Source organism: Sminthopsis crassicaudata, chromosome 2 (assembly GCF_048593235.1).
Source record: "Sminthopsis crassicaudata isolate SCR6 chromosome 2, ASM4859323v1, whole genome shotgun sequence".
Lineage (NCBI taxonomy): Eukaryota > Metazoa > Chordata > Mammalia > Dasyuromorphia > Dasyuridae > Sminthopsis > Sminthopsis crassicaudata.
In genome coordinates this window covers 257176771-257199512 of record NC_133618.1, presented here as the reverse complement: position 1 = coordinate 257199512, position 22742 = coordinate 257176771, and the positions used below count along the sequence as shown (strand labels likewise).

Below are 22742 nucleotides of genomic sequence, written 5' to 3'. Positions count from 1 at the left end.
TTACTGGTCGGACACTAATTTATTCTTATTGCACATAATTTTTAGGATACAGCTGGAAAAGCTTGCCTTCTTGAGTGGGCTCAAAGCCATACTTTTCCAGGTTGTTAGGGTCAAAAGTTCCTTCTTTAAAGTCCTTTTCAATCAAAGGTGCTACGGCTTCCATAAAGAGCTGCTTGGCTGTCAATGGTTCATCTGTGCCTGCTGGAACCCGATAGGACACATAAGGCTTGAGTTTGAAGCCTGTCAAATCCGGAACCACAAACTCAGGGACCATTTCCTTCACCATCACAAACTTCCCACTTGAAGAAAAGCCGGTGAATTTGGCCCCACGACCTTTGTAGAAGGTCCGGGGGCCACGCTTGCTTGTCCACTTGCTCATTCTGTCTGCCCCTCGGACCAGGCCCTGAGTCAGAGCTGAAAGGAGGCCCATATTTGGTATCTGTAAGATGAGAAAACAGGGACGATTAAGTCTGGTAGTTGTGGAATCCTCCACCCACACACAGTGCTGGTGCACAGAGCCAAGGGCAACAGCTGCTTCTGGGGAAGCAAGCGCATCCGCTTGGGTGACATTTATCAAGAGTTTGCCACTACGTGCAGAGACCTAGAATAGAGTAGCATTGGGATCTACCTAGCCCCGCCCTGGTCTTAGACCAGTGCTGGCCACTTACTATGCCTGACTCTTCGAGAACCCCACTCGGGGTTTTCTGCGCAAAAATACTGAGCAGTGGTTTGCAATTTCCTTCTCCGCCATTTTGCTCTTGAGGAAACGGAGACAAGGTAAAGTGATTTGTCCAGGGTCACTTCACTAGGCCGTATTTGAACTCAGGGTGACGTGTCTTCCGGATTCCAAGCCCAATGCACCGTCTCGCTGGCCATGCAGCCTAGTTGGCACACAGCAGGCTCTCAATAAATGCAGACTGACGGAGGCTAACAAGGTCCTAAGAACGGTACGGGAATTACGGGCCAAATGCTCCGGAGAGCCGCCACACAGACTAGAAGGATCTAAAGGGAGGAGCATTAGGAGGGCGTGGCTTCCGGGACCAGAGCGAAGCACCCGGTGCATCCGTCTTCCGCAGGCCAACGAAGCCTTTTTACGAGAGAGGCTGGGGGCCTTCTGAACCCAAACGCCGCTCCCTGCCCCAGAGATTCCCAGGCCCCCAAAAGCTGTTCTTCGTGGCCTGGATCCCAGCCCAGGGTTGAATCCCATAAGCTCAAAGAGTCCCGCACGCCCACTCCCCCTCACCTCGGCAGCTCACGCGCCAGCCGCAAGGATCTCGGACGTCAGAACAAAACTCGCTCCGATTGGTCGCAAGCGCCCCAACCAATGTGAAACTTCGTTCTTCAGAAGGGGCGAGGCCCAGAGAAAAGAGAGCTGCTATCGTGGGAGGAAGGGAAATCCCGGCTCCGGATTCGGAGCGGGAGCGGCTAAAGCGGGGTGATGGCCGCAGCCATGCTGGCCGGTGAGTGGGGGGCCCAGACTGAGAGGACCACTGATGTCCTTCGGCCGCGCCCCTCAGGGAGATGAGGCTAGCGACTAGGCAGGCTCCTGTGTGAGCCGGAACCGGGAGCTCAGACCCACTGTCACTCAGGGAAGCCCTCCCCGCGTGACCTCCCCATGACCTCTCCGTCGGTGTCCCTCCTAATTAACTCCGGCTCCTCTTCTTTCCTGCTAGCTCCCTGCTGTTTCTCCGCGTCCCTCCAATAACAGCGCCCACTGCTCCTGCACATACCAGCTGCCTCTCCTCCAGGACGCCCCCGCTTTCGTCCCTTCCACCGGTCTCCCTTGTCACATTTCCTCCTGTCTCTCCCCCAGTGACACTTTAACACGCTCCGCCGAGGTCCCCGCGTGTTTCCCGATCTCTCCCCCAGCGCCACTCCAGCTGCCTTCCCCCCATGCCGTCGTAGATCTTTCCCCCGGGAATAGTCACCACCTGTTCCCCCGCTCCCCCCCCCCCCCGGGACGTTCCCACTCCCTCTTTCTCCCACCGCCCAGCTTCTCCCAGTTACACTGACCGGCTGCCCCATTCTCTTCCCCGCGGTGCCCCCGCTGACCCTTCTCCCAGTCGTCTTCATGATTGCTCTTCCTTCTTTCCCCTCATTGCTCCTGCACCCACGCCTCCGCCCGGTGACGGTCGGCACTGACCCCGCTTCCCACCATGGGTCTGCCCTTCGGGTCACTGCCCTCCGAATTCCTCGGCCTGCCCCCTTTCCTCCTCACGTCCCGGGAGTGATTTCAGGACCAAGCTTTTCTATTTGTTAGCTATTGAGCTTGGGGCACTCTGGCCATAGCCTTAACATTCGAGGGTCAGTCCGTGGGGCCTGATAACACTGGCAGCGGCTCCCAAGCCCTGGGGGGGGCGCCACAGGGGTGACTAAGCCCTGCTTCTTTGAGGGTTAGCCCACGTGTAGGTCAGGTGTTCCCACGGACGCCAAACCGCAAGCAGTTCTGAGAAGCAGCAGAACATTTGTTCTTTCCCTTTCCGTCCCCTTCTGGCTTCTCCTCCTTTCCCTGCTGGCAGGTCCTGGGAGATGCCCCAGGAGAGCGGGAGTGTGGGAAGCGGACGGGCTGCAGCGGTAGCTGGCGCAGGGGCTGGCGCGAGTTTCCAGGGAGAAGGGAAGCCCTCTCTTCTTAGCTAGCTCCTCACTTGTTGCTGCGCGGCCGGCCGCGGTGGGAACTTTTGGCCCAGTGGCCATGTGACTGTTGTTTACAGATTTAGACTGTTGGCAACAGCAGAGCCTTCTTTTCATGGGATGGAGTCTGCAAAGAGTAATTTTCCAGTCAACGCAAAACTTAATTTGACTTAGAAGTTGGACGCACAGAGTAAAAACACCTGTGACTGCTGAGTAAAGCATTGATTGTCTGACTCGTCGGCCTCGGGCAGAGCCAGGCTGTGCTTTGCTCATTCCGTTTTGTTTGTTTTATTTTTAGCCATGGAGAAGGAACTGAACAAGTCCTACACAAAGGTATGTGTGAGAGCGGACTCAGCTGAGACAGCACAACCACTCGGGGCTCTTGGGTTATTGTTAAAGGCAGTTTGAGAGTGAGTGCTTGCTTCCAGCCAGCCAGAAGTAGGCGAGGCAAGGACTTTCCCCGTTTTAACCGGAGCAGGGGGAGGCTCCCAGTGACCGGCCGGCTCTGACCAGTCTAACACTCCCCGCCTCAGGGCACTTCTGATACTCTGGAAGGAGCTCTCCGTCTGGGTTTACGTTTTTGGAACCTTGTGCTGGAGTCTTGCTCTATGTGTGACAAAAAGAGACGGGGTGAGGGAGACAGAGACCAAGAGAGGGGTGTCCGGATTGGCCCGGAAATGCTGGGGCCAAACTTGTTTCTATGTTTTATTGCTTTTTATGCTTTCTGTGAGGTTTTACTTTGCCCTTTATTGTGTGTCTAAATCACTAATCTGTTTGGGTCTTAGTGTTCTGATCTCTAGTGTCGCTGTTCATTCCAAAGCTGAGATCCCACTGTCGGGCTTGCCCAGCAGTGAGGGGCGTTAGGGATGGGGCGCGGTCAGACCTCTTGTGCACCCCTGGGCCCGTGGTCACCGCAGCCACCTCAGGAGAGAGAGGAGTGAGAGGCAGACCCTCTCAGGCCTGTGTCTGTTAGAGGCCTGGCTTTTCTTAGACCTTTCCTTACTGATAGTGATGTAATGTTTTTTAAGTTTTCCAGGGACGGCCCAATAATGCTTTAGGGATGCTGCAACACCACCACCGGGTGATCACCGACAAGTCATTTAATCACGCAACTTTCTGAGAGTACTAATCCCTGAGAAGGTGCTGTCACCGAGGGCTCCTGGGCCAGAGAAGTCACAGAGCTGGTTCCTGTTTTCTCCCAGGACACCGCACTCTGCAGTGCCCTTGTTCTTCTTAAGCTGTGGGGCACTGAACCCTCCCTAGCATCTCTTTCAGGCTTTTTGACATATCAGTCAGCTGTGGAAGTGTTGGAGTGAGGGGAAAAACCCATATTGTCTTTGGCAGCTAAAAGGAACCCCGAACGGGTCCCACTGAGAGACTTGGAAGAACTAACACTAACATTTTCTCTAACACCTGCTGTCTTATCTCTAGCCTGTGTTGTTGTTGTTGTTGTTTTGGGGGGCAGTAACAATAATCAAAGCTAACATTCATGTGGTGCCTACTCTGTGCCAGACTTTGTGCTTTACAATTGTTATCTCACTTATCTCAATTATTTATTCATCCCTATGACTGGGAGGTAAATGCTGTTATTATCCCCATTTTGCATTGGGGAAACAGAGGCAAGTTGTGCTATCCTTTAAAATTTAAGGCAATTTTTTGGAATAGGGTAAAAGAAGATGAAGAAGTCCAGGAAGCATGTGTATTTGTGTATGTTTAATTGAGAGATGAAAACTTTTCATGCTGTTTTATTTTTCTAGCTTCTCCCTATCCTTCTACTTCTGGAAACTCAGAGTTATATTTAACATTTCCTGATTATCCTTGTGCCCACCTATCACTATGTGATTAGTACTATCTTTTTTATTTTTTTCTAAAAATCCAGGGCTTTGCCTTGTACCTTTTAGCCTCTTTTGCTGGAAACTAGAGAATAACAAATACTTCTCTAATTGAAGCCATTTTTTGTGTGGCTTGTTAAATGATATTTAATATTCTCTGAATTTGGATACCTTAGTCTGATTTCCTGAAGAGCCCTATAAAAGGTTCTTATAGCCAACCACATAGTTTAAAATGTAATATAGCTTGTATTTATGTATTCTATTACATTTTCAAAATTCATTAATCAACTATTAACTCATGGGAGTTATGCTTAAGTGAGTATACTTATGACTTTTTGGGGGAGGAGCCAAGGCACAAAAAGAATATACTTTTCAACCCAAAGTCACATTGTAGGACAGAATAAAGAGCTTCTGATTTACCTATCTTCATTTCATTATGCCACTTAGAGTAGTGACTGGGGATCCAGAGGTTGGAATTTAGAGCAGGAACTTTTCTGTAGTGTTTGGGACCTTTTTCCCTTTTTCTGATGAATTTTATTTTCTCTTGCATGAAGTCTCTAACTGTCTCACCACTTTGGATATCCCTTTTTCTAGCCTTTAATATTGGAATTTACTTGTGATAAATTTACTTGAGAAAGAAATAAAATGAATATGACATTTTGTTTGCCATTTCTTGACTAAACTAATTATACTGTGAACCTGAAATGATTTGTCCTATTCCTACAATTTTTTTCTGCTCTAGCTTTGGTCTGACTTCCAATTGTGAATGAGTTTTCAACTTCTTCTGGACTTCTTTTTCCTCAAACAGGGCTTTAAAAAAAAATTTAGCTAACAAGGAGATGGGAGAGGGTCCCATTTATGATGACAGGTGCCAATGAAGCCATTTGGGTCAAGGTAGACATTAATCCATGAAGTTTTCATTGGTAAAAGAGGGAGAACATTTTGAAATTCTTTAGGGGTAAGAGTAAAAGGAAGCAAGAAACATTTGTAGGATTCTAACCAATTTATATGGGGAAAAAAAATCTTACCAGAAAGTTTAGCCTTTTAATTTGCCTAATTGGTGCTTGAAGAATGAAGTTGAGTTGTTTTCTCAAAGAAAGTATTGAAGGCATACGGAGATATCTAGTTTTCTTGAGATTCTATATACGAGTACTAATTTAGTTTCTCTAGAGAAGGAGGCATAAATTTCTATTAGATTATGATGAGAATTATTAATATAGCTATATATAAAGGCATATTAATCTCTCTATACATATTATATATAAAATATGCATCATAATAGTATAACATTCTGTTTAACACAATGAACTTTTTAATGCACTTTTAAAAAAAGGCAGTCTACTAAACAAAATGTGCTATAGGCTGATGGTGAAATGAATAATGACTTCTTTTTTAGTTATTTCCCCGTCAAGGAAAAAGAATGCATCGCAAAAACATTTTCACACTGGTAAAAACTTCAGTAACTGAGACTATTATGTTACCAGCTTTTGTATACCAATAACCTTAAAATTCCATGTTAAAAATATATTGTGAGGCTATGATAAGTTTGAGTGAAGATTAGCATCTTTGGTGAAAGCAGTCTAGAACCTAGATATTAATTTGATAGCCCTTTGGTAATTTCAAAACCACATGGGCTTAAAAAAAATTACTCTTAAAAAACAAGCAAACAAACAAAATCAAGGGTTTTTCCCACTTGATGCTTATTGGAAGCCAAACTTACATACGGGGAGCATTTCTAGCATCTGAAGGTATATATACCTCATGTATTTAGGACACAAATATCTGTTCTGAATAGGAGGAAAGCTGATTAAATCCTGCCTTTCTATGATATAGGATTTTAATAGTTTTAATTGTTGAAATAGTTGGCATGAGGTAAGTGTCCAATCCAGAAAACATCAAGTAAAAAAAAAAAATCAACAGACAATAACTTAAATACACTTGAAGGTAACATTTAAGTACATATTGTATACACTGAGGGTGATAGAAATTCTAGCTTTCCTAGAAAACTACCTTCTTGGAACTTCTATTATCAAGTAGAAGGGATAAGAAACACACAAATAAGTGTAATATATAGTGTTACATGATAAATGCATGGTACAGAGTATTATATGAAGCCTGAGAACTACATATGTATTTCAATAGTTCATGCCATTGACTGAGGTATATAATGGGAGGGCAGAGGTTTTTGACTGTTCTCTGGCTCTTTTCTCATATGCCATGTTGTTTTCTCCCCTGTAGATTTTATCTTTGACTACTACCTCATACTCCTGGATTATGCAGTTGGTGGAATATCATAAGCACTCAACCATGGTAAACACTGTTTGGACAGAGAGAACTTTCTTCTTGCTATCAGTTAAGACCCATGGATTCTGAATCTGGTCAGCTGTTGATATCAGATCTTTTCCAATGTTTTGATACCTTTTCTGTTTCTTATTTTTCTATCCTTCCCTATCAGTCTAAATTCAGGGAAATGTCATAGGGATAAAATTTCAGGGTGATTGGGTTTGCTGCCTGAGAAAATCTAGGATAATTGTTGGCTTCTTATTCACACTCCTGCTTTGTTTTTTAACTTATACATTCAGATAAGAGGAATTGCAATTGGAGCTTCATTAGCCCTGCTTTTCATCAGCATTGTCATCTACTTTGTTTACAAGAGGATGAAGTGGTCTTGTAAGTATCCAGTGTCTGACTTTGATCCATAGAGTGTGAGGATAAGAGAGGATGCCAGTTATCTTGTCCCTTATAATGGCTCTGAGGTCCAGGGTGTCTGTAAGCTAGAATTTAGTGGCTTGTCTAAATTAAGGCTGGATGCCTCTATATTAGGAAAGCTTAACCCATATAGACTTGCTGGAAAGAGAACCAGGACAGAAATTTCTGACTCCAACTCTGACTTCCTGGGCAGAGAGGAAGAAAAAAAATGTACTGCAATCTTATCAGCCTTTTTCCTGAAATAAGGAAGAACCTGATTTCTAGTTATGTACCTTATGATATGATATACCTTGACCCTATTAGGTTGGCCTTAATAGTTTCTTGCTCTCCATGTAATATTTGTGGGGCTGATCTGCCTAGGTAATTTAGAGGAGAGGAGTTCATTAATTATAATGATATACTTTTTTCTAAATGTTAAGTAATGCTAAGATGAAGAAGTGGAGCTTATGCTTACAGTATCTGCTTTCTCAGGGGCCTGAACAGTGAGTAAGAAAAGGAAAAAAAAGTTCCTAATAGTCTGATTTTAAATCCAGTGTGTTAATTCATTTGCCAGATTTATTCTATATACTTCTAACCCCACCTCCCTCTACTATTTGAGATGTTCATCTCTTGTCTTTGTTAGAAATTGTTTTTAGAAACCCAGTGATGGCTATATTGTTTCCTTTTCTGCCTTTCAGCACAAGAGCTTTCAGTATCTCCTCAGTACAGGTTCCGTAAAAGAGACAAAATGATGTTTTATGGCCGAAAGATCATGAGGAAGGTAAGTATGCAACAATAGAATGGAGTAATATAGTAAATCCAATGGAGTTGTTTCTGAGCACTTGGAATCCAGGAAATTGTTCTCTATTTGATTTAACCAAATGGCAAATATTTATTAGATGCTTGCTAGCTACAATACTGCTCCTGATCCCAATTGGAGATAGAAAACTAGGTAGTTTTCTTGCAGAAGATGCTCATAAAACTTACATAAAACAAAGTTCCTTTGATTGTCCCATATGTGAAAGGGGGACACTTCTAAGGAGAGGCAAAAGTAATAGTGAATTGCTATAAGTTCTCATCCCAACTGCTTAACTGGGCATAGTATTTCCCCTTTCATGCTACCTGAACTGTTCTTGAGAAAAGAAAACTGTATAACTATGTTAACCCTCAACCCACATGTAGTTTTGAAGAATAATTAGCAACTTCATGCTATTAAATAGTCACAGACGAGAATTGGTAAAATGTGGCATTTGGTTTGGAGAACTTGGGACTCTGCCTTTGGCAAATGTATGAAGGCTTAAAGATGTTGTCTCTTCTTGGAGATATGGACTGGATACTAAGCAGCTTGATAAGACAGCATAATGTTGGAGAGGTCAGGAAAGCTATTGAGCCCATTTATTCCTGAGCACTTGTCAGAAGTAATGCTCTTCATTTTCCCCAGGTGGCACTATGGTCTGCCTTCAAATGAAGACCTAAGATAGGTTTCCTTCCGCTTCAGCTTAGGATATTATCCTGTAGTGGATAATGGGGTTATCTGACTTAAATACGCCATGCCAAGAATGATGCTTTTAGAGATAACCTCCATTTTTTTTGCGTGTATTTAACATTCTGAAAGGGCTGTGATCAGGAGAAGTCCTTGATTTTACCCCTCCTACTATTGGCTTATTCTTTGGGCTATAAATAGATCAGTTTTCCTTGCCTCCCTTCACAGTAGTGCTCTGGGACTTGGGAAATGTTGAGAAAATCATTCAATGGATTGTCCTCATTTATACTAAGCCACTGAAATTACTTTCATGGTTTATTCCTCATTGTATTTTTCAATCATATATATATATTAGTAATTAAGAAGTGACACATATATATGTATATATATATATGTATATACACACACACATATATACATACATATATATATATATATATATATATATATATATACACACACACACACACACACACACACACATATGTAAATATCAATTTCTTTGTTACCAGTTCACCAATGTTGTGAAATTTAAGTCCTATTAGGTTACTTTATTTCAGAAACATGAATAAAAATATTTCTAACTTTTTATCACAGAAGTATGAGTCATTCAAACATGATAGTGTGGGGATTGTTGTGGAGTCATTTCATTTGTCTCACTCTCTGACTTCATTTGGGGTGTTCTTGACAAAGATATTGAGTTGGTTTGCCATTTCCTTCTCCAGCTCATTTTATAGATGAAGAACTGAGGCAGATAGAGTTAGATAACTCGCTCAAGGTCACACAGCTAGTAAGCTTCTGAGGTTGTATTTGAACTCAGGTTTTCCTGACTCCAGGATTGGTGCTCTATCTACTGTGCAACTTAGCTGCTATGGGGATACAGCACTATAAATGGAATAGATATAGAATGGTTGTGAAAAATAAAATTTAAAGTAACAATTTACCTTTATTAGTGATATTACCCTTTATAGAATTAGGTGTTTTTTATGATTTTTTTTTCTTTTTAATTTATAGAATAAAACAAGAATTTTCATAGCACAATATAGATATATATATGTGTGTGGCAGTGTATGTTTGTATGTGTGTATGTATACTTTTTTTTTTTTTGCTGTGTGAGGCATTTGAGATTAAGTGATTTGCTCAAGGTCATATAGCTAGTAAGTTTAAGTGTTTGAGGCTCCATTTGAACTCAGGTCCTCCTGACTCCAGAGCAAGTGCTCTATCTATTATACCATCTAGCTGCTCCAATATGATATAATTAAAAAAAAATTGTACATGAAATTACAAATCTATTACACACTACTGGATATATGTGTAAAAAATGTTATGTCTGTGCTTAGATCTCTTTCAAAAGACCTGGGAGAAATCTTGAGCATTTTTTTCTTTTCTCTATTCTATGAGACTGAATTTCCTGCTTGTTTTTAAGTTTTTCATTTTCTTCGGTTTAGAAGTAGCCACAGCTGAGTGTCTTTTTCTCCATAGGTGAGTACCCTGCCAAACAGTCTTGTTGGTTACAGCACTGTGCCCCGGCAGAGAATGAGGAAGAGAGTCAAAGTTCTGTCTTTGGCTAAAAGGTACAGAGATGGGGGTTGAATAATTGAATATAGGCATTTTCTAGAGGGAGCTAAGTGACTGCTTCAGGTACAATTAAATTATTATTGACTACTGTAATGTTAGGGAGCAGTAGTTAGGATTAATTTGGAGAAGCAGGTAACCTAAGATTACAAAAGGTAGTCCTATGTTTTTTCCTTATTGATATAGTTCCTAATTCTGTAGAGCTCAGACTAATAGGACAATAAACTTGTGCTCCTAAAGACCTATTGGCTAGATCGTGTTCAAATGGTTTACTGGTTATCTGGAAAACTTCCTTGGATATTACTAGGCATAAAATGGTTATAGTTTAAGGGGGAGTTTTGGATGACTTTTTTTCCCCCCCAAAAATCTATGGACCATAGACCTTTTCTTCAGTGGGTTTATTCATTTTCCCTTTTAGGATCCTGCGGTTCAAGAAGGACTATCCCACTTTGCAGCCAAAGGAGCCCCCTCCTTCCTTGTTAGAAGCTGATCTCACTGAGTTTGATGTTAAAAATTCTCACCTACCATCTGAGGTCTTATACATGCTGAAAAATGTCCGGTAATTCAACAAATGTTTTTAAGGCACTTACACTGTGGGGAGGAGGTATAGATTATGCTCTAGGAGAAATATAAAATTTAAATAAGGAACAATCTCTGTTTTCATGGACCTTACAGAGTGGTTGTAGTGATAGTGTGATAGAGTAGTAGTAGTAGTAGTAGTAGTAAGTAAGTAACATGTAAGTGTTATTTTAAGTGTTGTAAAATATATATATGTAATATATACATATATATATATATACATAAAACATAAAGTGTTATAAGTTATTCAGTAGCAACAGTGATAATATCAATTGACTTTAAAATAACACTTATATGTTATCTCATTTAGCCTCCAACAATCTTCTACTTATTTTAAGTAAAGAAGTACTTGAAGAAATACAGAGTTTAGATAAGAAGCGTTCCTCCCCCCCCTTTTAATAGCTTTTTATTGACAAAACATGTGCATGGATAATTTTTCAACATTGACCCTTGCATAAACTTGTGTTCCAACTTTTCCTCTCCTTCCCTTTACTCCCTCCCCTAGATGGCAGGCAGTCCTATACATGTTAAATATGTTAAAGTATATGTTAAAATACAATATATGTATATATATTTAAACAGTTGTCTTGCTACACAAGAAAAATCAGATTTAGAAAGAAGGTAAAAATAACCTGGGAAGAAAAACAAAAATGTAAGCAAACAATAACAAAAAGAGTGTAAATGCTATGTTGTGGTCCACACTCATTGCTCAGTGTTCTTTCGCTGTGTGTAGCTGGTTCTGTTCATTACTGATCAATTGGAACTGATTTGGTTCATCTCATTGTTGAAGAGAGCCCCATCCATCAGAATTGATCATCATATAGTATTGTTGTTGAAGTATATAATGATCTCCTGGTCCAGCTCATTTCACTCAGCATCAGTTCCTATAAGTCTTTCCAAGTTTCTCTGTATTCATCCTGCTGGTCATTTCTTACAGAGCAATAATATTCCATAACATTCATATACCATAATTTACTCAGCCATTCTCCAATTGATGGGCATCCATTCATTTTCCAGTTTCTAGCCACTACAAAAAGTGCTACCACAAACATTTTTGCATATTCGGGTCCCTTTGGGATATAAGTCCAGTAGTAACACTGCTGGATTAAAGGATATGCATAATTTGATAACTTTTTGAGCATAGTTCCAAATTGCTCTCTAAATTGGATCCGTTCACAACTCCACCAACAATGTATCAGTGTCCCAGTTTCCCCACATCCCCTCCAACATTCATCATTATTTTTTCCTGTCATCTTAGCCAATCTGAGAGGTGTGTAGTGGTATCTCAGAGTTGTCTTAATTTGGCATTTCTCTGATCAATAGTGATTTGGAACACCTTTTCATATGGGTAGAAATAGTTTCAATTTTATCATCTGAAAATTGTCTTCATATCCTTTGACCATTTATCAATTGGAGATTGGCTTGATTTCTTATAAATTAGAGTCAATTCTCTATATATTTTGGAAATGAGGCCTTTATCAGAACCTTTGACTATAAAAATGTTTTGCCAGTTTATTGCTTCCCTTCTAATCTTGTCTTCCAAGGGAGAGGGATATGTGTGTGTGTGTGTGTGTGTGTGTGTGTGTGCATTTATAAGAAAGGCATAGTTTTATTCAGTAGCAGGAGTGGTCAACATTGTCAGGCACTGCAGAGATCAGAAAATTTGAGGACTGAAAGGCGGCCATTGGAATTGGCAATTAGATTATTCATGATCTTTAAGTGAGCAAATACAAAGATTAATTAATTTAGGGTCTGTGAAGTTATTTTTTGTTTTTAAATATCTTTTCTTTTTATATCACCTTCATTTTGAAATATATTTTTCCCCTTTTTCTATTCAGTGACCCATCCTCTGTAACAAAGTCTAAAAATCGAGAGAAAAAAACTAGTGTGGCTAAGTCAGCCACTATTTATCAGCTGTGTGTAACAGGATATGCTGTCTGGCATGCTCCTAGCTTTCTACTGCCACCAGTGGAAGAAGAGCATTTTTTCAACTCTTCTCCAAGAACAAGTTGGGTCATTATAATTACATAGTGTTCAGTATGTTCTTTCCATTTATGCTGTATTCATTGTTTTGTTGATATTGTTTGTTGTTTTATATGGTCACTGTATTGTTTTCCTGGTTCTGTTTTCTTCACTGTGTACAAATCTTCCTAGGCTATTCTGAATTTATGTTAATTGTTTTTTATGACACAATTTTTTATTAGATTTATGTGCCACAGTTTGTTTAATTATTCTTCAGCTAATGGGCTTCCATCTTATCTATAATCTTCAATAATACAAAACATCTCATTATAAATATTTTGTTGTAAATTATATCTTTTTATCTATTTGGTAGGTATGAAAAAGGGCTATCTGATCTTTAGGGTCCGGTAATGACTGAGTACAGAATCAAGAGGGGATGACTATCATTACTTTTGACTCCCAGATATCTAGGTTCTCCTAGTTATGAGACTTGGGTGGCAGAGAAATAATAAGGTAGTTAAGTCCAGGAAAATGTCCTAAAATCAGCCTCTGAACCTTGGGGAGCTTCATCTCAAAGTCATGGGACCGGTGAAGAAGATAGAAGGGGAGTAGAATTAGGAAGGTAGAAAGAATCAGGAGAGGTATATATCATTTATATTGCTTAAGTCATAATATCTCTTAGGGCTATGTGGGATTTGAGTCAGAGGATTTGGACATTTTAGTCATTGATTTAAAAGAATAATTCCAAATAATTTTCTCAGATATTTGAACCACTTCACAGCTTCACTAGTTTTTCAATGTGCCTGTTTTTCCTTATTCTTTCCAGATTTTTGACTATTTACAAATTTTATTATTTGTACTAGTTTGCTAGATATGAGGTGAAATCTTGGGTATTTTGATATTTATTTCATATCATATATTTTTCATATGATTAATGACATTTTTCTTTTGACATTTTTCTAATTTATTATTTTTAGCATTCTTTTTTAAAATTTTCACTTCTGATTCTCTCATCAGTGTATTTTTTTTCTCCTTTTTGCATTTGACCAATTGTATTTTTTAAGGAATTGTTTTCTTCAGTCAATTTTTGTCCTTTTCTAGGTTGTGATTCTTTTTTGCATATTTTTCATTTCTTTTCCTCTCTTTTTCTTCTAACTCTCTTATTTAACTTTTAATATCCTTTATGAGCTCTTCCAAGAAGGGTCTTTGGACTTGAGGTTCATATGTAGGCATTTTGTCTTCTTCTGAATTGGTGTTTCAGTCTTCCCTATCACCAAAGTAACTTTCTATGGTTAAGGTTCTTTTCTATTTTTTCCTTCCTTCCTTCCTCCCTTCCTTCCTCCCTCCCTCCCTCCCTCCTCTTCCTTCCCCTCCTTCCCTCCTTCTCTTCCTTTCCTTTGTTCCCCTCTTTCCCTCCCTTCCCCTCTTTCCCTCCCTTCCCCTCTTTCCCTCCCTCCCCCTCTTTCCTTCCCTCCCTTCCTTCTTCCCTCCATCTCTTCCCCTTCCAATTTCTTGACTTTTAAATGAACTCTTCTCCTGGGGTAGAAGGGGCTCTGTTCCAAGCTTTTTATGCAGCTTGTAGCCTTGACTTTGAGCACATGGCTTCCTTATGTTTGGTGAGTTGCTCATAGGGAGTGGGGGTAGCACAACCTAGTTTCCCCTGTTGTTCTCTGCTTTCCAGGCTGGCAATTTGCCTTCTGTACTGGGACTGGAGGCTGCTCCACTGGGTCTGCTCTGCTACTGAGCCAGGTTTGAGGTCTTAGCTGCTGATCCACAGTGATTAAGATTTTTCTCATTGGCTTTCCCGGACACTGTCTGAACTGGACTGTGCACCCCTTTGACCCCAATGAGACTGACCTTTCCTAAAGGCCTTCTGACCTTTCTTGAGCAGAAAAATTGTTTCATTCCATCTCTTTGTGGGCTCTGTCCTTCCAGAATATAGTGATAGACTTAGGGGTGGGAAAGCCTGAATTCAAATCCAACCTTATACACTTCTTAGCTGTATGACCTTGGAGGGGTCACTTAATCTCTGTCCACCTCAATTTCCTCATCTGCAAAATGGAGATAATAGTAGCATTTGTTTCCTAGAGTTTTTATGAGGATCAATTGAAATTGTAATTGTAAAGTGCTTAGCATAGTGCCTGGCTCATAATAAGTGCTATATGTTAGTCCTTATTATTGTCATTTTATTAGCTACTTCATAGATATAAGGTCTTTAAGTTATTTTTCTAACATGAACTACATCTGGTTTGTGGTTGGTTTGTGGATAAAGAGTTCTGTTTCAGGAAGAAGTTCTGCCCTAAATCCTGCCATGCTTTTATCCTAATTATGTCATTATTTCTGAAGCCATTTTCCATTGTACTCAAGTATAATCTTTAACAATGATTAGAACTTTCATCTAGGTACAACAGGATTTTTTCCTAGCAGCAAAGTGGTCTGTTAATCTGCTTTATTTCTCATTACTTTTTCATTATATGCTTAATATTTCATTGTGTACCGACAACTTTTTAATCTTTCTCATTAAATTTAGAGTAAAGTTGGATGTTTAAATGGGTCAGAAGTCATTAATCTGGCTCTACTTATGACAGGCCCTGACTTGATATTGGAATGTAAGAATTTATCTTCTCTGCCCCAGCTTGTGATTTGGATCCCTTCATAGGGCTGGTCCTAAAGTTTATTTTAATGGTTTCTTAGTGCTTTGAGTTTATGGAAATTAAAGAGTTATAAGAATGACTATTTAGTTACTTTAGATGTTTGAGATTATCTTTTCAGATAACTATCATCTAATTCATATATGCAAAGACTTAGGGACTTGTTCAATCAATTTCCAGCTTCATGAAAATCAATTCTCTCAAGAATGCTAAATATTTTTTGTAATACTGCAGGTTTTGTTATTTTTCCCACTTTAGCATCACCTCTTATCTCTATAAAACTTATGCTTTTCTTTTTTCTTCCTACTCTAAGAGAATTCCTCTAAGAAAAATTGCTCTTTCTTCTCACAGAGTCCTGGGCCACTTTGAGAAGCCACTGTTTCTGGAACTCTGCAAACACATGGTTTTTGTGCAGTTACAAGAAGGAGAGTACATCTTTCGTCCTGGAGATCTTGACAACAGTATTTATGTGGTGCAGGATGGGAGATTGGAAGTTTGCATTCAGGAAAATGTAAGAATGTCCCTTGGCCAGTGTTGGCTGAGCTGAGGATCTTTTATAATATTTGCGATGAGGCTAGAGAGTATATAGTTAGATGTTAGAAACCTTGAGTTTATTTCTGTGCCTCAAGCTCCCTATTTTTCAAAACATGTATTTTCTGAATTACTATCATGTAATATTAAGATATAGCCCATTCTCTAAATGAATTTGTAAACTAGGTAGGTTTGTAATTTGTATCTCATTTAAGGACATAGGTCCTTTGACTTCAGATGACTTTCATAAAGTTTTTGCAGTGGTCTGCATGAAATATACTTCCCTGAATGAACAAATATAGGAAAACTTCTTGCAATGTATAGTTCAGCCTATGTGGAACTGGCATGTAATTATTAGTGAGGGAAAAATCCCTCCTCCTAGCCTAAAGAAACTACCATGGTTTACTGTAGGTAGGCCAGGTTAGAGCTTTCTAACAAGGGGGTTGACACTGGAGCTTAGGTGCTGCCAATTCCCTTCACTGGAATCAGTTTCTGAGGACCCTGTATGAACTTGTATTCTTGCTAGCAATTTCCTCCAAATGACTTAAAGTAATTATTTCTCTGTCTTGTGGGTGTGAGTCTAGGGAGTGAGGAAATGTTGAGCTCAGACAAGCTACTGCTGAAGGGTGGGAATGTGGTCCACACAGAGCAATGAGGTTTTCTTCATTCTTTTCTGAAATGTTAGGTTTTTATATTCAAAGCTAGAAAAATTAACATAGACTCTGCTTCAGAGATTTAAAGCAGGCACTCTAGGCCCTCACATTTCATCCAAGTGTTAAGCTGAAGCTTGTAGAATGAAGACACTTGGCTAAGGTCACGTGGCTAACAAGTAGCAGAGCTGGAATTTATATCCAGGTCTTTGGGTTCCAAATTCTACTAGAGCCTTGTATCTTATATCACACCTGACAATTTAGGTGTTTACATTAGTCTGGACTCGACACCCTTGTATCTTTCTTTACTCTGCTTTCCACCTATCATATATATAGTAACCATGTAGATAGTGCTTACTATTAGCCAGCACTGGGCTAAGTACTTTATTATTTTTAACTTTTTTGAACCTCAGTAGATACTATTATTATTCCCATTTTACAGATGAAATAACAAATAGAGGTTATGTGACTTATCTGGGGAAGTATACTCTGGCACCAGAGTTTTGTCTGCTGAGCCCACTGGGAGCCCTGGCATTTAAGAAAACAAAACAAAACAAACAAACAAACAAACAACAACAACAAAAAAAAAACAAACTCAAGCAAAGTCAGTTTTCTCGCAGTTATTGAAAAGTTTCAATTTCATCTGTTTTCTGTCTGTAGGATGGTACCGAGGTGGTGCTGAAAGAGGTCCTGGCTGGAGACAGTGTCCACAGCCTCCTCAGCATCGTTGATGTCATCACTGTGAGTCTCTCCTGGACACCTGTCACCCCGGGGTCTGGTTCTATGTGTCCTGTGTGCCCAGCCTGAAGCCCTCCTTTTTTTTTTACCCTGATGCTGGAGTTAAGTGACTTACTTGCCCAGGATCACACTGCTAGGAAGTGTTAAGTGTCTGAGACCAGATTTGAACTAGGGTCCTCCTGAATTCAAGGCTGGTGCTCTATCCACTGCGCCACCTAGCTGCCCCTCCTCCTTTTCTTTATGCTACTTGGGCCTCCTTGCTGGAGGATGGCTAAGCTTTAAAACTTTTCAGTAAGTCATCATTCCTCTTAGTCATATGATATGAGTTCAGGCGTAGAACTAGCCCTTATTTTCAGAGCAATTGAAGAGCAATCATTTAAGCAGAGTTAGGCATTTGAAATGACAGCCCTGTTTTTAACCTTCTTATCAGAGGTTACGTTCTTTACCCTCATTCTGAGCTGAGCCCTGAGGGAACTTTCACCTTAATTCCTCTTAACAGTTTCAAGGTACTTCTGAGAAGCCATGATAGCCTTGGCAGGAATGCTGTGGAGCTGTCAGAAATCATGAATCAATTTCTATATCATATTGGAATTCATAATGTTGCTCTAAGTTGGAGTATTCTAATTAGATCCCCTGATTCTTATGTGTATTGAGTTAGCAAACTACTGGTAAATCGGTATTTGTGTGTCTTATGCTAATTTTTAAAATAAAAAGCAGTATTTTCACTTTCTCCTTTTGTAGGATTTATGCTTTGAATTGGCTTTTCTCATCTCTGTACTTTCCAATAGCATAGGAATAGGGACTAGATCTACGATTTCACTGGTATAAGGAATTCCCTAAGGAAGTAACTTAGCTTGCTACTACAAGTTGGCCACTTTTCTGCAATATGTAATCTGAGAGAATTGTCTAGAGCACTGATAGGTTAAGGAAATTACTCCTGAGTCACTGAGTCAAAATGTATCAGTTGTAGGACTTGAATTGAGGCCATCATGTTTATTTTGATTTGATCATATTTATGTAGGGAGCTCTTGGTGAGGAAATCCCTTCTATCAATGTATTTAGCCAATTATGCTGCAATTTACAGGTTGCCTTGAGATTTTGGGTGGTTATGTGATGTATAAAGGGTTATATGAATAACCTTTATGCATCAGAGTCATATGAGACTAAGATCTACCATTTATTCACTGTACCATGCTACACCTCTTACAACCCTTCTGAGGTAGTTTGTTTGAGTTTTATGACCTTTGTGCAGATAAAGAAACTGAGATTTAGTAAGTTTGCTCATTTTCTCACAGCCAGGCAAATAAACAGAGGAACCAGGATTTAAAATCGTCTTTTCTAACTTGAAATCCACCGGCACTCCATGCTGTCTTTCCTTTGGCCCTCCTTATGACCACTGGTATATGATTGTAAGATAGTTGACTAGTGTTAGGGATATAGTTTCTCTCTGGGGTATGTTTTTTTGGAGGAAGGCAAAGCTGAATACTTAAAGATTGACGGTTTTTAAATAGACTATCTAAAATTAGTGTAATTGGCAGAAATCTTGTGGGGAATGGTTTGGTTTAATACTTGGAACTTGGAACATTTTTGCATCTCTAGGCCATTCTCTCTTGTCCACCTTGAGCAAGTAACCATCTTATAACCACTTATATAATAAGATGCCCATACTTTGCCCAACCTGAGACCTCCCTGCTGACATACCATTTCATATTTTGGCACACAAAGCAAGATTTGTCAACTAATGGAATTTTGTACTTTGTATCCTCTTTAGAATGTTCAGCTATAAAATCTGGGATCAAATCTTATAAAAATAAAGCCCTAGAAGAAGAGGGCATCTCAGATCATGAGGAAGATCTGAGGTCCACTTCATTAGAAGAGACCATGGACCTTTTAATAAAGTGCCATTGACTCATAATTCTGCCTCGGTCTCTTTTACTGTAGCTTGGATCTCAGTCCCCTTAAAATATTTTAAAACTTTTGAGACTTCGGGCCAGAGATACATAGTAATATTACTTAAATTTGGACTAAAGATTAGAAAGAGTTTTTAAAATCAAAGAGTCCTAACCAATTTTTTAGTAGTAAAGCAAGGTGGTAAGTTGAGGTCTTAAAAATAATGTTGTGTGGGGCAAGCAATGTGGTTTCTCAGAAGTTGTCTGCTAAAGTAAGAGAAGCCTTGATCTAGAAGAAATGAAACTTTTTATGTAGTTACTTCATCTCTAATCAGCCCATTATTACCCTACCCACCCTATAAGGGAAAATAACCACAAGAGCCAATCCAGACTAATAGCTTTTCATAAGGGAATTTTGGGGAGGGGTTGGGTAGTGCTTGCTTTAACTGAGCTCTCTGCTTCTGCAATCTGGCCTCCTCCTTCCGGACTTCCCAGAGGTAAAGACTGGCCGCTTCTCGAGGATTTCTAATAAAAACTTTCTACCTTCTCTTTGAGAGATCTCTGAGTAGTCAATTTGGGTTAGGGTATCTGTACCCCCCACAGTGTGGAATAATGAATAGTGGGTTGGTTGGCTTTGGAATCGAGTAGAATTGGATTCAAGTCTTGCCTAAGACATATAGTCAATGCCTCAAGGATTGAATAAGCCCTTCATAATTTGTCCCCCTCCTACCTTTCCAGTCTTTTTATATCTAATTCCCCACCATGTACTTTTTGATTCAATGACATTGGCTTCCTGTGTGTTCCATGTACAAGACATTCCAGCCCTTGACTTTGGGCATTCTCTCTGGCTCTTCCTCATGTCTAGAATGTTCTCCTTTTTCATTCCAACTACTGACTTCCCTGGTTTTCTCTAAGTCTCAGCTACAGTCTTGCCTTCTATAGGAGGCCTTCCTTAATCCCTCTAGTGCTTTCCCTTTTCTATTTATTTCTTATTATATATATATATATATATATATATATATATATATATACATATATATATATATATATATATATATATATATATACATATATATATATATATATATATATATATATATATATATATATCTTACTTCATAAACACACACAGATACACATGTGTACATATAGATATATATGTGTAACACTCACATATGTTTACATGTTGTCTCTCCCATTAATGGTAAGCTTCTTGAGGATAAGGACTGTCTTTTGTCTCTTTTTGTATCACTAGTGATTATTATAATACCTTGTACAAAGTTAGTGCTTAATAAATATTTATTTATTTATCGATTTTTGGGGGGTCTCTACTGCTATGACCAGAAAAGCAGAGAATTACAGTTTGAAGAAAATAGGTGGAAGTAAGTCAGACACAAAAGGAATAATACTTTGTTTTGAAAATATTTTGCAAAGAGGGAAAAAGCTCTGTCTAACATAAACAATCAGCTTAATGAGTAAGCTAAGAAGTGAGTTTATTCTTTGTTCCTTATTCTGCAGCTGATCTTTACTTCACTATTGTGCCTTTCTTTATGAAACCTCATTTGTTTCAAAGAACATAATGGATGACACTTGACCGATGATATGAATTGTGCAGCTGGGAATGGCAGTTATTACATGAGCTCTTAAATTAACTTTGAGTTTTAGTAATCAATCTGTCTGGGACTATTCATTCCCTTCCCAGCCTGTTGTGATGAAGTCTTGTCACAATGTCAGCAGTGATTCCACTTGCTTAGTAACAAGAATAGATCTTTTTCTCAGTGTAGTGGGAGTGGAAAATTTATGGGGTGACATTTGAGTGGAAAAATATACTATGTTGTGATTAATTGATCATTTTGAAGGATATCATCTCTTGTCTCACAAAACATTAATTTTTTTTGGAATATTTTTTTCAACCAAAGTAATCTGTGGATTTGAAAATTAAATGTGTGTGAGTTACTTTTTATTAGTTTCCAAAGGGGTTAATCTTATCTTTTTTCCTTCTTCCACTTTCCCTTACACCATTTTTTTTTCACTCTAGCAACAACAATGTGATTTAGATAGATTTTTTCTGTTTCTCAATCATTACTTCATAGGACATTTGTGTTTAACTCTAAATCTGTATTAAAACTTGATGTTTGTTTTGGGGATAAAAAGAGGAAAAATAATTAGTATTTCAGGATATTGAGAGCTAGCCAAAGAAAATTATAGGAATCTGGTATTTAAAGCACAGAAATTAATGTTCTACCCTCTCTTACTAGAATTATAATTTTAGTTTTTAAGTTATTAGTTCTAATTTAATTTTAGTTTCAGCAAACAGCAAATTCTTATAGAAAGTTCAGAAACACAGCTAGAGCATTTTTGTTTTACTATTGTCAATGAGAAAATGCTTTGAATAAGGTTTGTGTAATTTTTATATGATCAGCTAAGGCTTATAAAAGGAAAGGACTAAGTTCTCAATTGGATAAATTTTGGTTCATTTCAAACTATCAGAACCCTTGGTAATAGGCTTTTAACAGGTAGCTAATGAGCCCATTGTGAACTGGTTTCCTGTTTTTCATGAAGTAAAGATTGCAGATCCCTTCATTTTCTTCTTAGAAGACAATTTTCCCAGTCTAAGGGGTTTTATAGTTTTTTTTTTTTTTAAAATACCTAACTAATAGTGAATAAAAAAAAATTTGTGAATCTTATTATTTTGTATACACTTCTTGTATACACATTTTATATACACTCAGAATGTATACTGAATAAGAACTTCTTGTTCAGATTTTAGTGTTTGTAATTGACAAAGTATTCTGAATAGAGTCATATAATAGAAATGAATCATTAACTAGGTTTGGGGAAGAACAATGTTCAGAGGATTGGGAATCAGCTGGTTTTAGTTGGAATTCCCTGTGATGTGGCATTACAGACTGAGTTATTAAAATATATTTTAATTATGTTTATTAAAGAACCTCTTCCATTTAGGTGAGCTGTTTGAGCTAATATCTTTTTTGAGTATATGCTAGTATGCTGTCAGAGAGTAGGAAATGTGGAATTTGCTTGATTAGCTTTTCTTTGCTCTTTTGGTAACCCTGCTTTTAGCTTTTCTTTGCTCTTTTGGTAACCCTGCTTTGAATAATAGAATCAAAGACCTGGTAGTCTAGGGCCCTGACCTCACCTCATTCCTTTCATATTCTAATCCTGAGGTCTTTTGGCTTTCTCTGATACTTGGCCTCTCCTTTTAGGTTTGCCATTTCTTGACTCATGATGATTCTTGCTTTGTTTGGAAGAGGGAATTGAAGATCTTGGCCTTGCTAATAGTCAATTCTGATTTCTCTTTGGCTGGACTGATCACCTACAATTTAAGAAGTCTATCTAGAGTAAAGTTCTGGTGAATATTTAGAGAACTGGCTTCCTAACCTTTAGAAGTCCCTTTTCCTCCCAAGGATTAGGCTTGGCCTAATCTTATGCTGCTTGAGTGCCTCCTGTTATATGAGTTGCCAGCGCAGTCTAGAGAAAAGTTGCTTTTCTTTAGTCAGCCAGCATTTATAAAA

At 39.1% G+C, this 22742-nt stretch overlaps 2 protein-coding genes across 7 annotated transcripts in view; one reads left to right on the top strand and one right to left on the bottom strand.

The window, feature by feature from the left end:
- Positions 1-1378, bottom strand: MRPL41 (mitochondrial ribosomal protein L41). Of its 2 annotated transcripts, none has more exons than XM_074289003.1 (2): positions 1244-1378; positions 1-439 (listed from the first exon to the last, which is right to left on the bottom strand). In XM_074289003.1, exon 2 carries the CDS (start codon positions 428-430, stop codon positions 26-28), a length of 405 nt encoding a protein of 134 aa, XP_074145104.1. In that variant the 5' UTR covers positions 431-439; positions 1244-1378; the 3' UTR covers positions 1-25. The 2 variants fall into 2 exon arrangements, with proteins under 2 accessions (XP_074145104.1, XP_074145105.1); XM_074289004.1 differs by lacking the exon at positions 1244-1378 and adding an exon at positions 669-971.
- Positions 1322-22742, top strand: part of PNPLA7 (patatin like domain 7, lysophospholipase) — a 220544-nt gene continuing 199123 nt past the window's right edge. For 4 of the 5 annotated variants that reach the window (XM_074288990.1, XM_074288992.1, XM_074288989.1 and 1 more), the window contains exons 1-9: positions 1322-1460; positions 2930-2964; positions 6702-6773; positions 7046-7133; positions 7850-7932; positions 10117-10208; positions 10628-10768; positions 15753-15912; positions 17243-17323. In XM_074288990.1, the coding sequence (XP_074145091.1) occupies positions 1439-1460; positions 2930-2964; positions 6702-6773; positions 7046-7133; positions 7850-7932; positions 10117-10208; positions 10628-10768; positions 15753-15912; positions 17243-17323 (774 nt within the window). In that variant the 5' untranslated portion in view covers positions 1322-1438. The remainder of the gene's footprint in view (positions 1461-2929; positions 2965-6701; positions 6774-7045; positions 7134-7849; positions 7933-10116; positions 10209-10627; positions 10769-15752; positions 15913-17242; positions 17324-22742) is intronic. The other variant, XM_074288991.1, reaches the window with a different exon arrangement.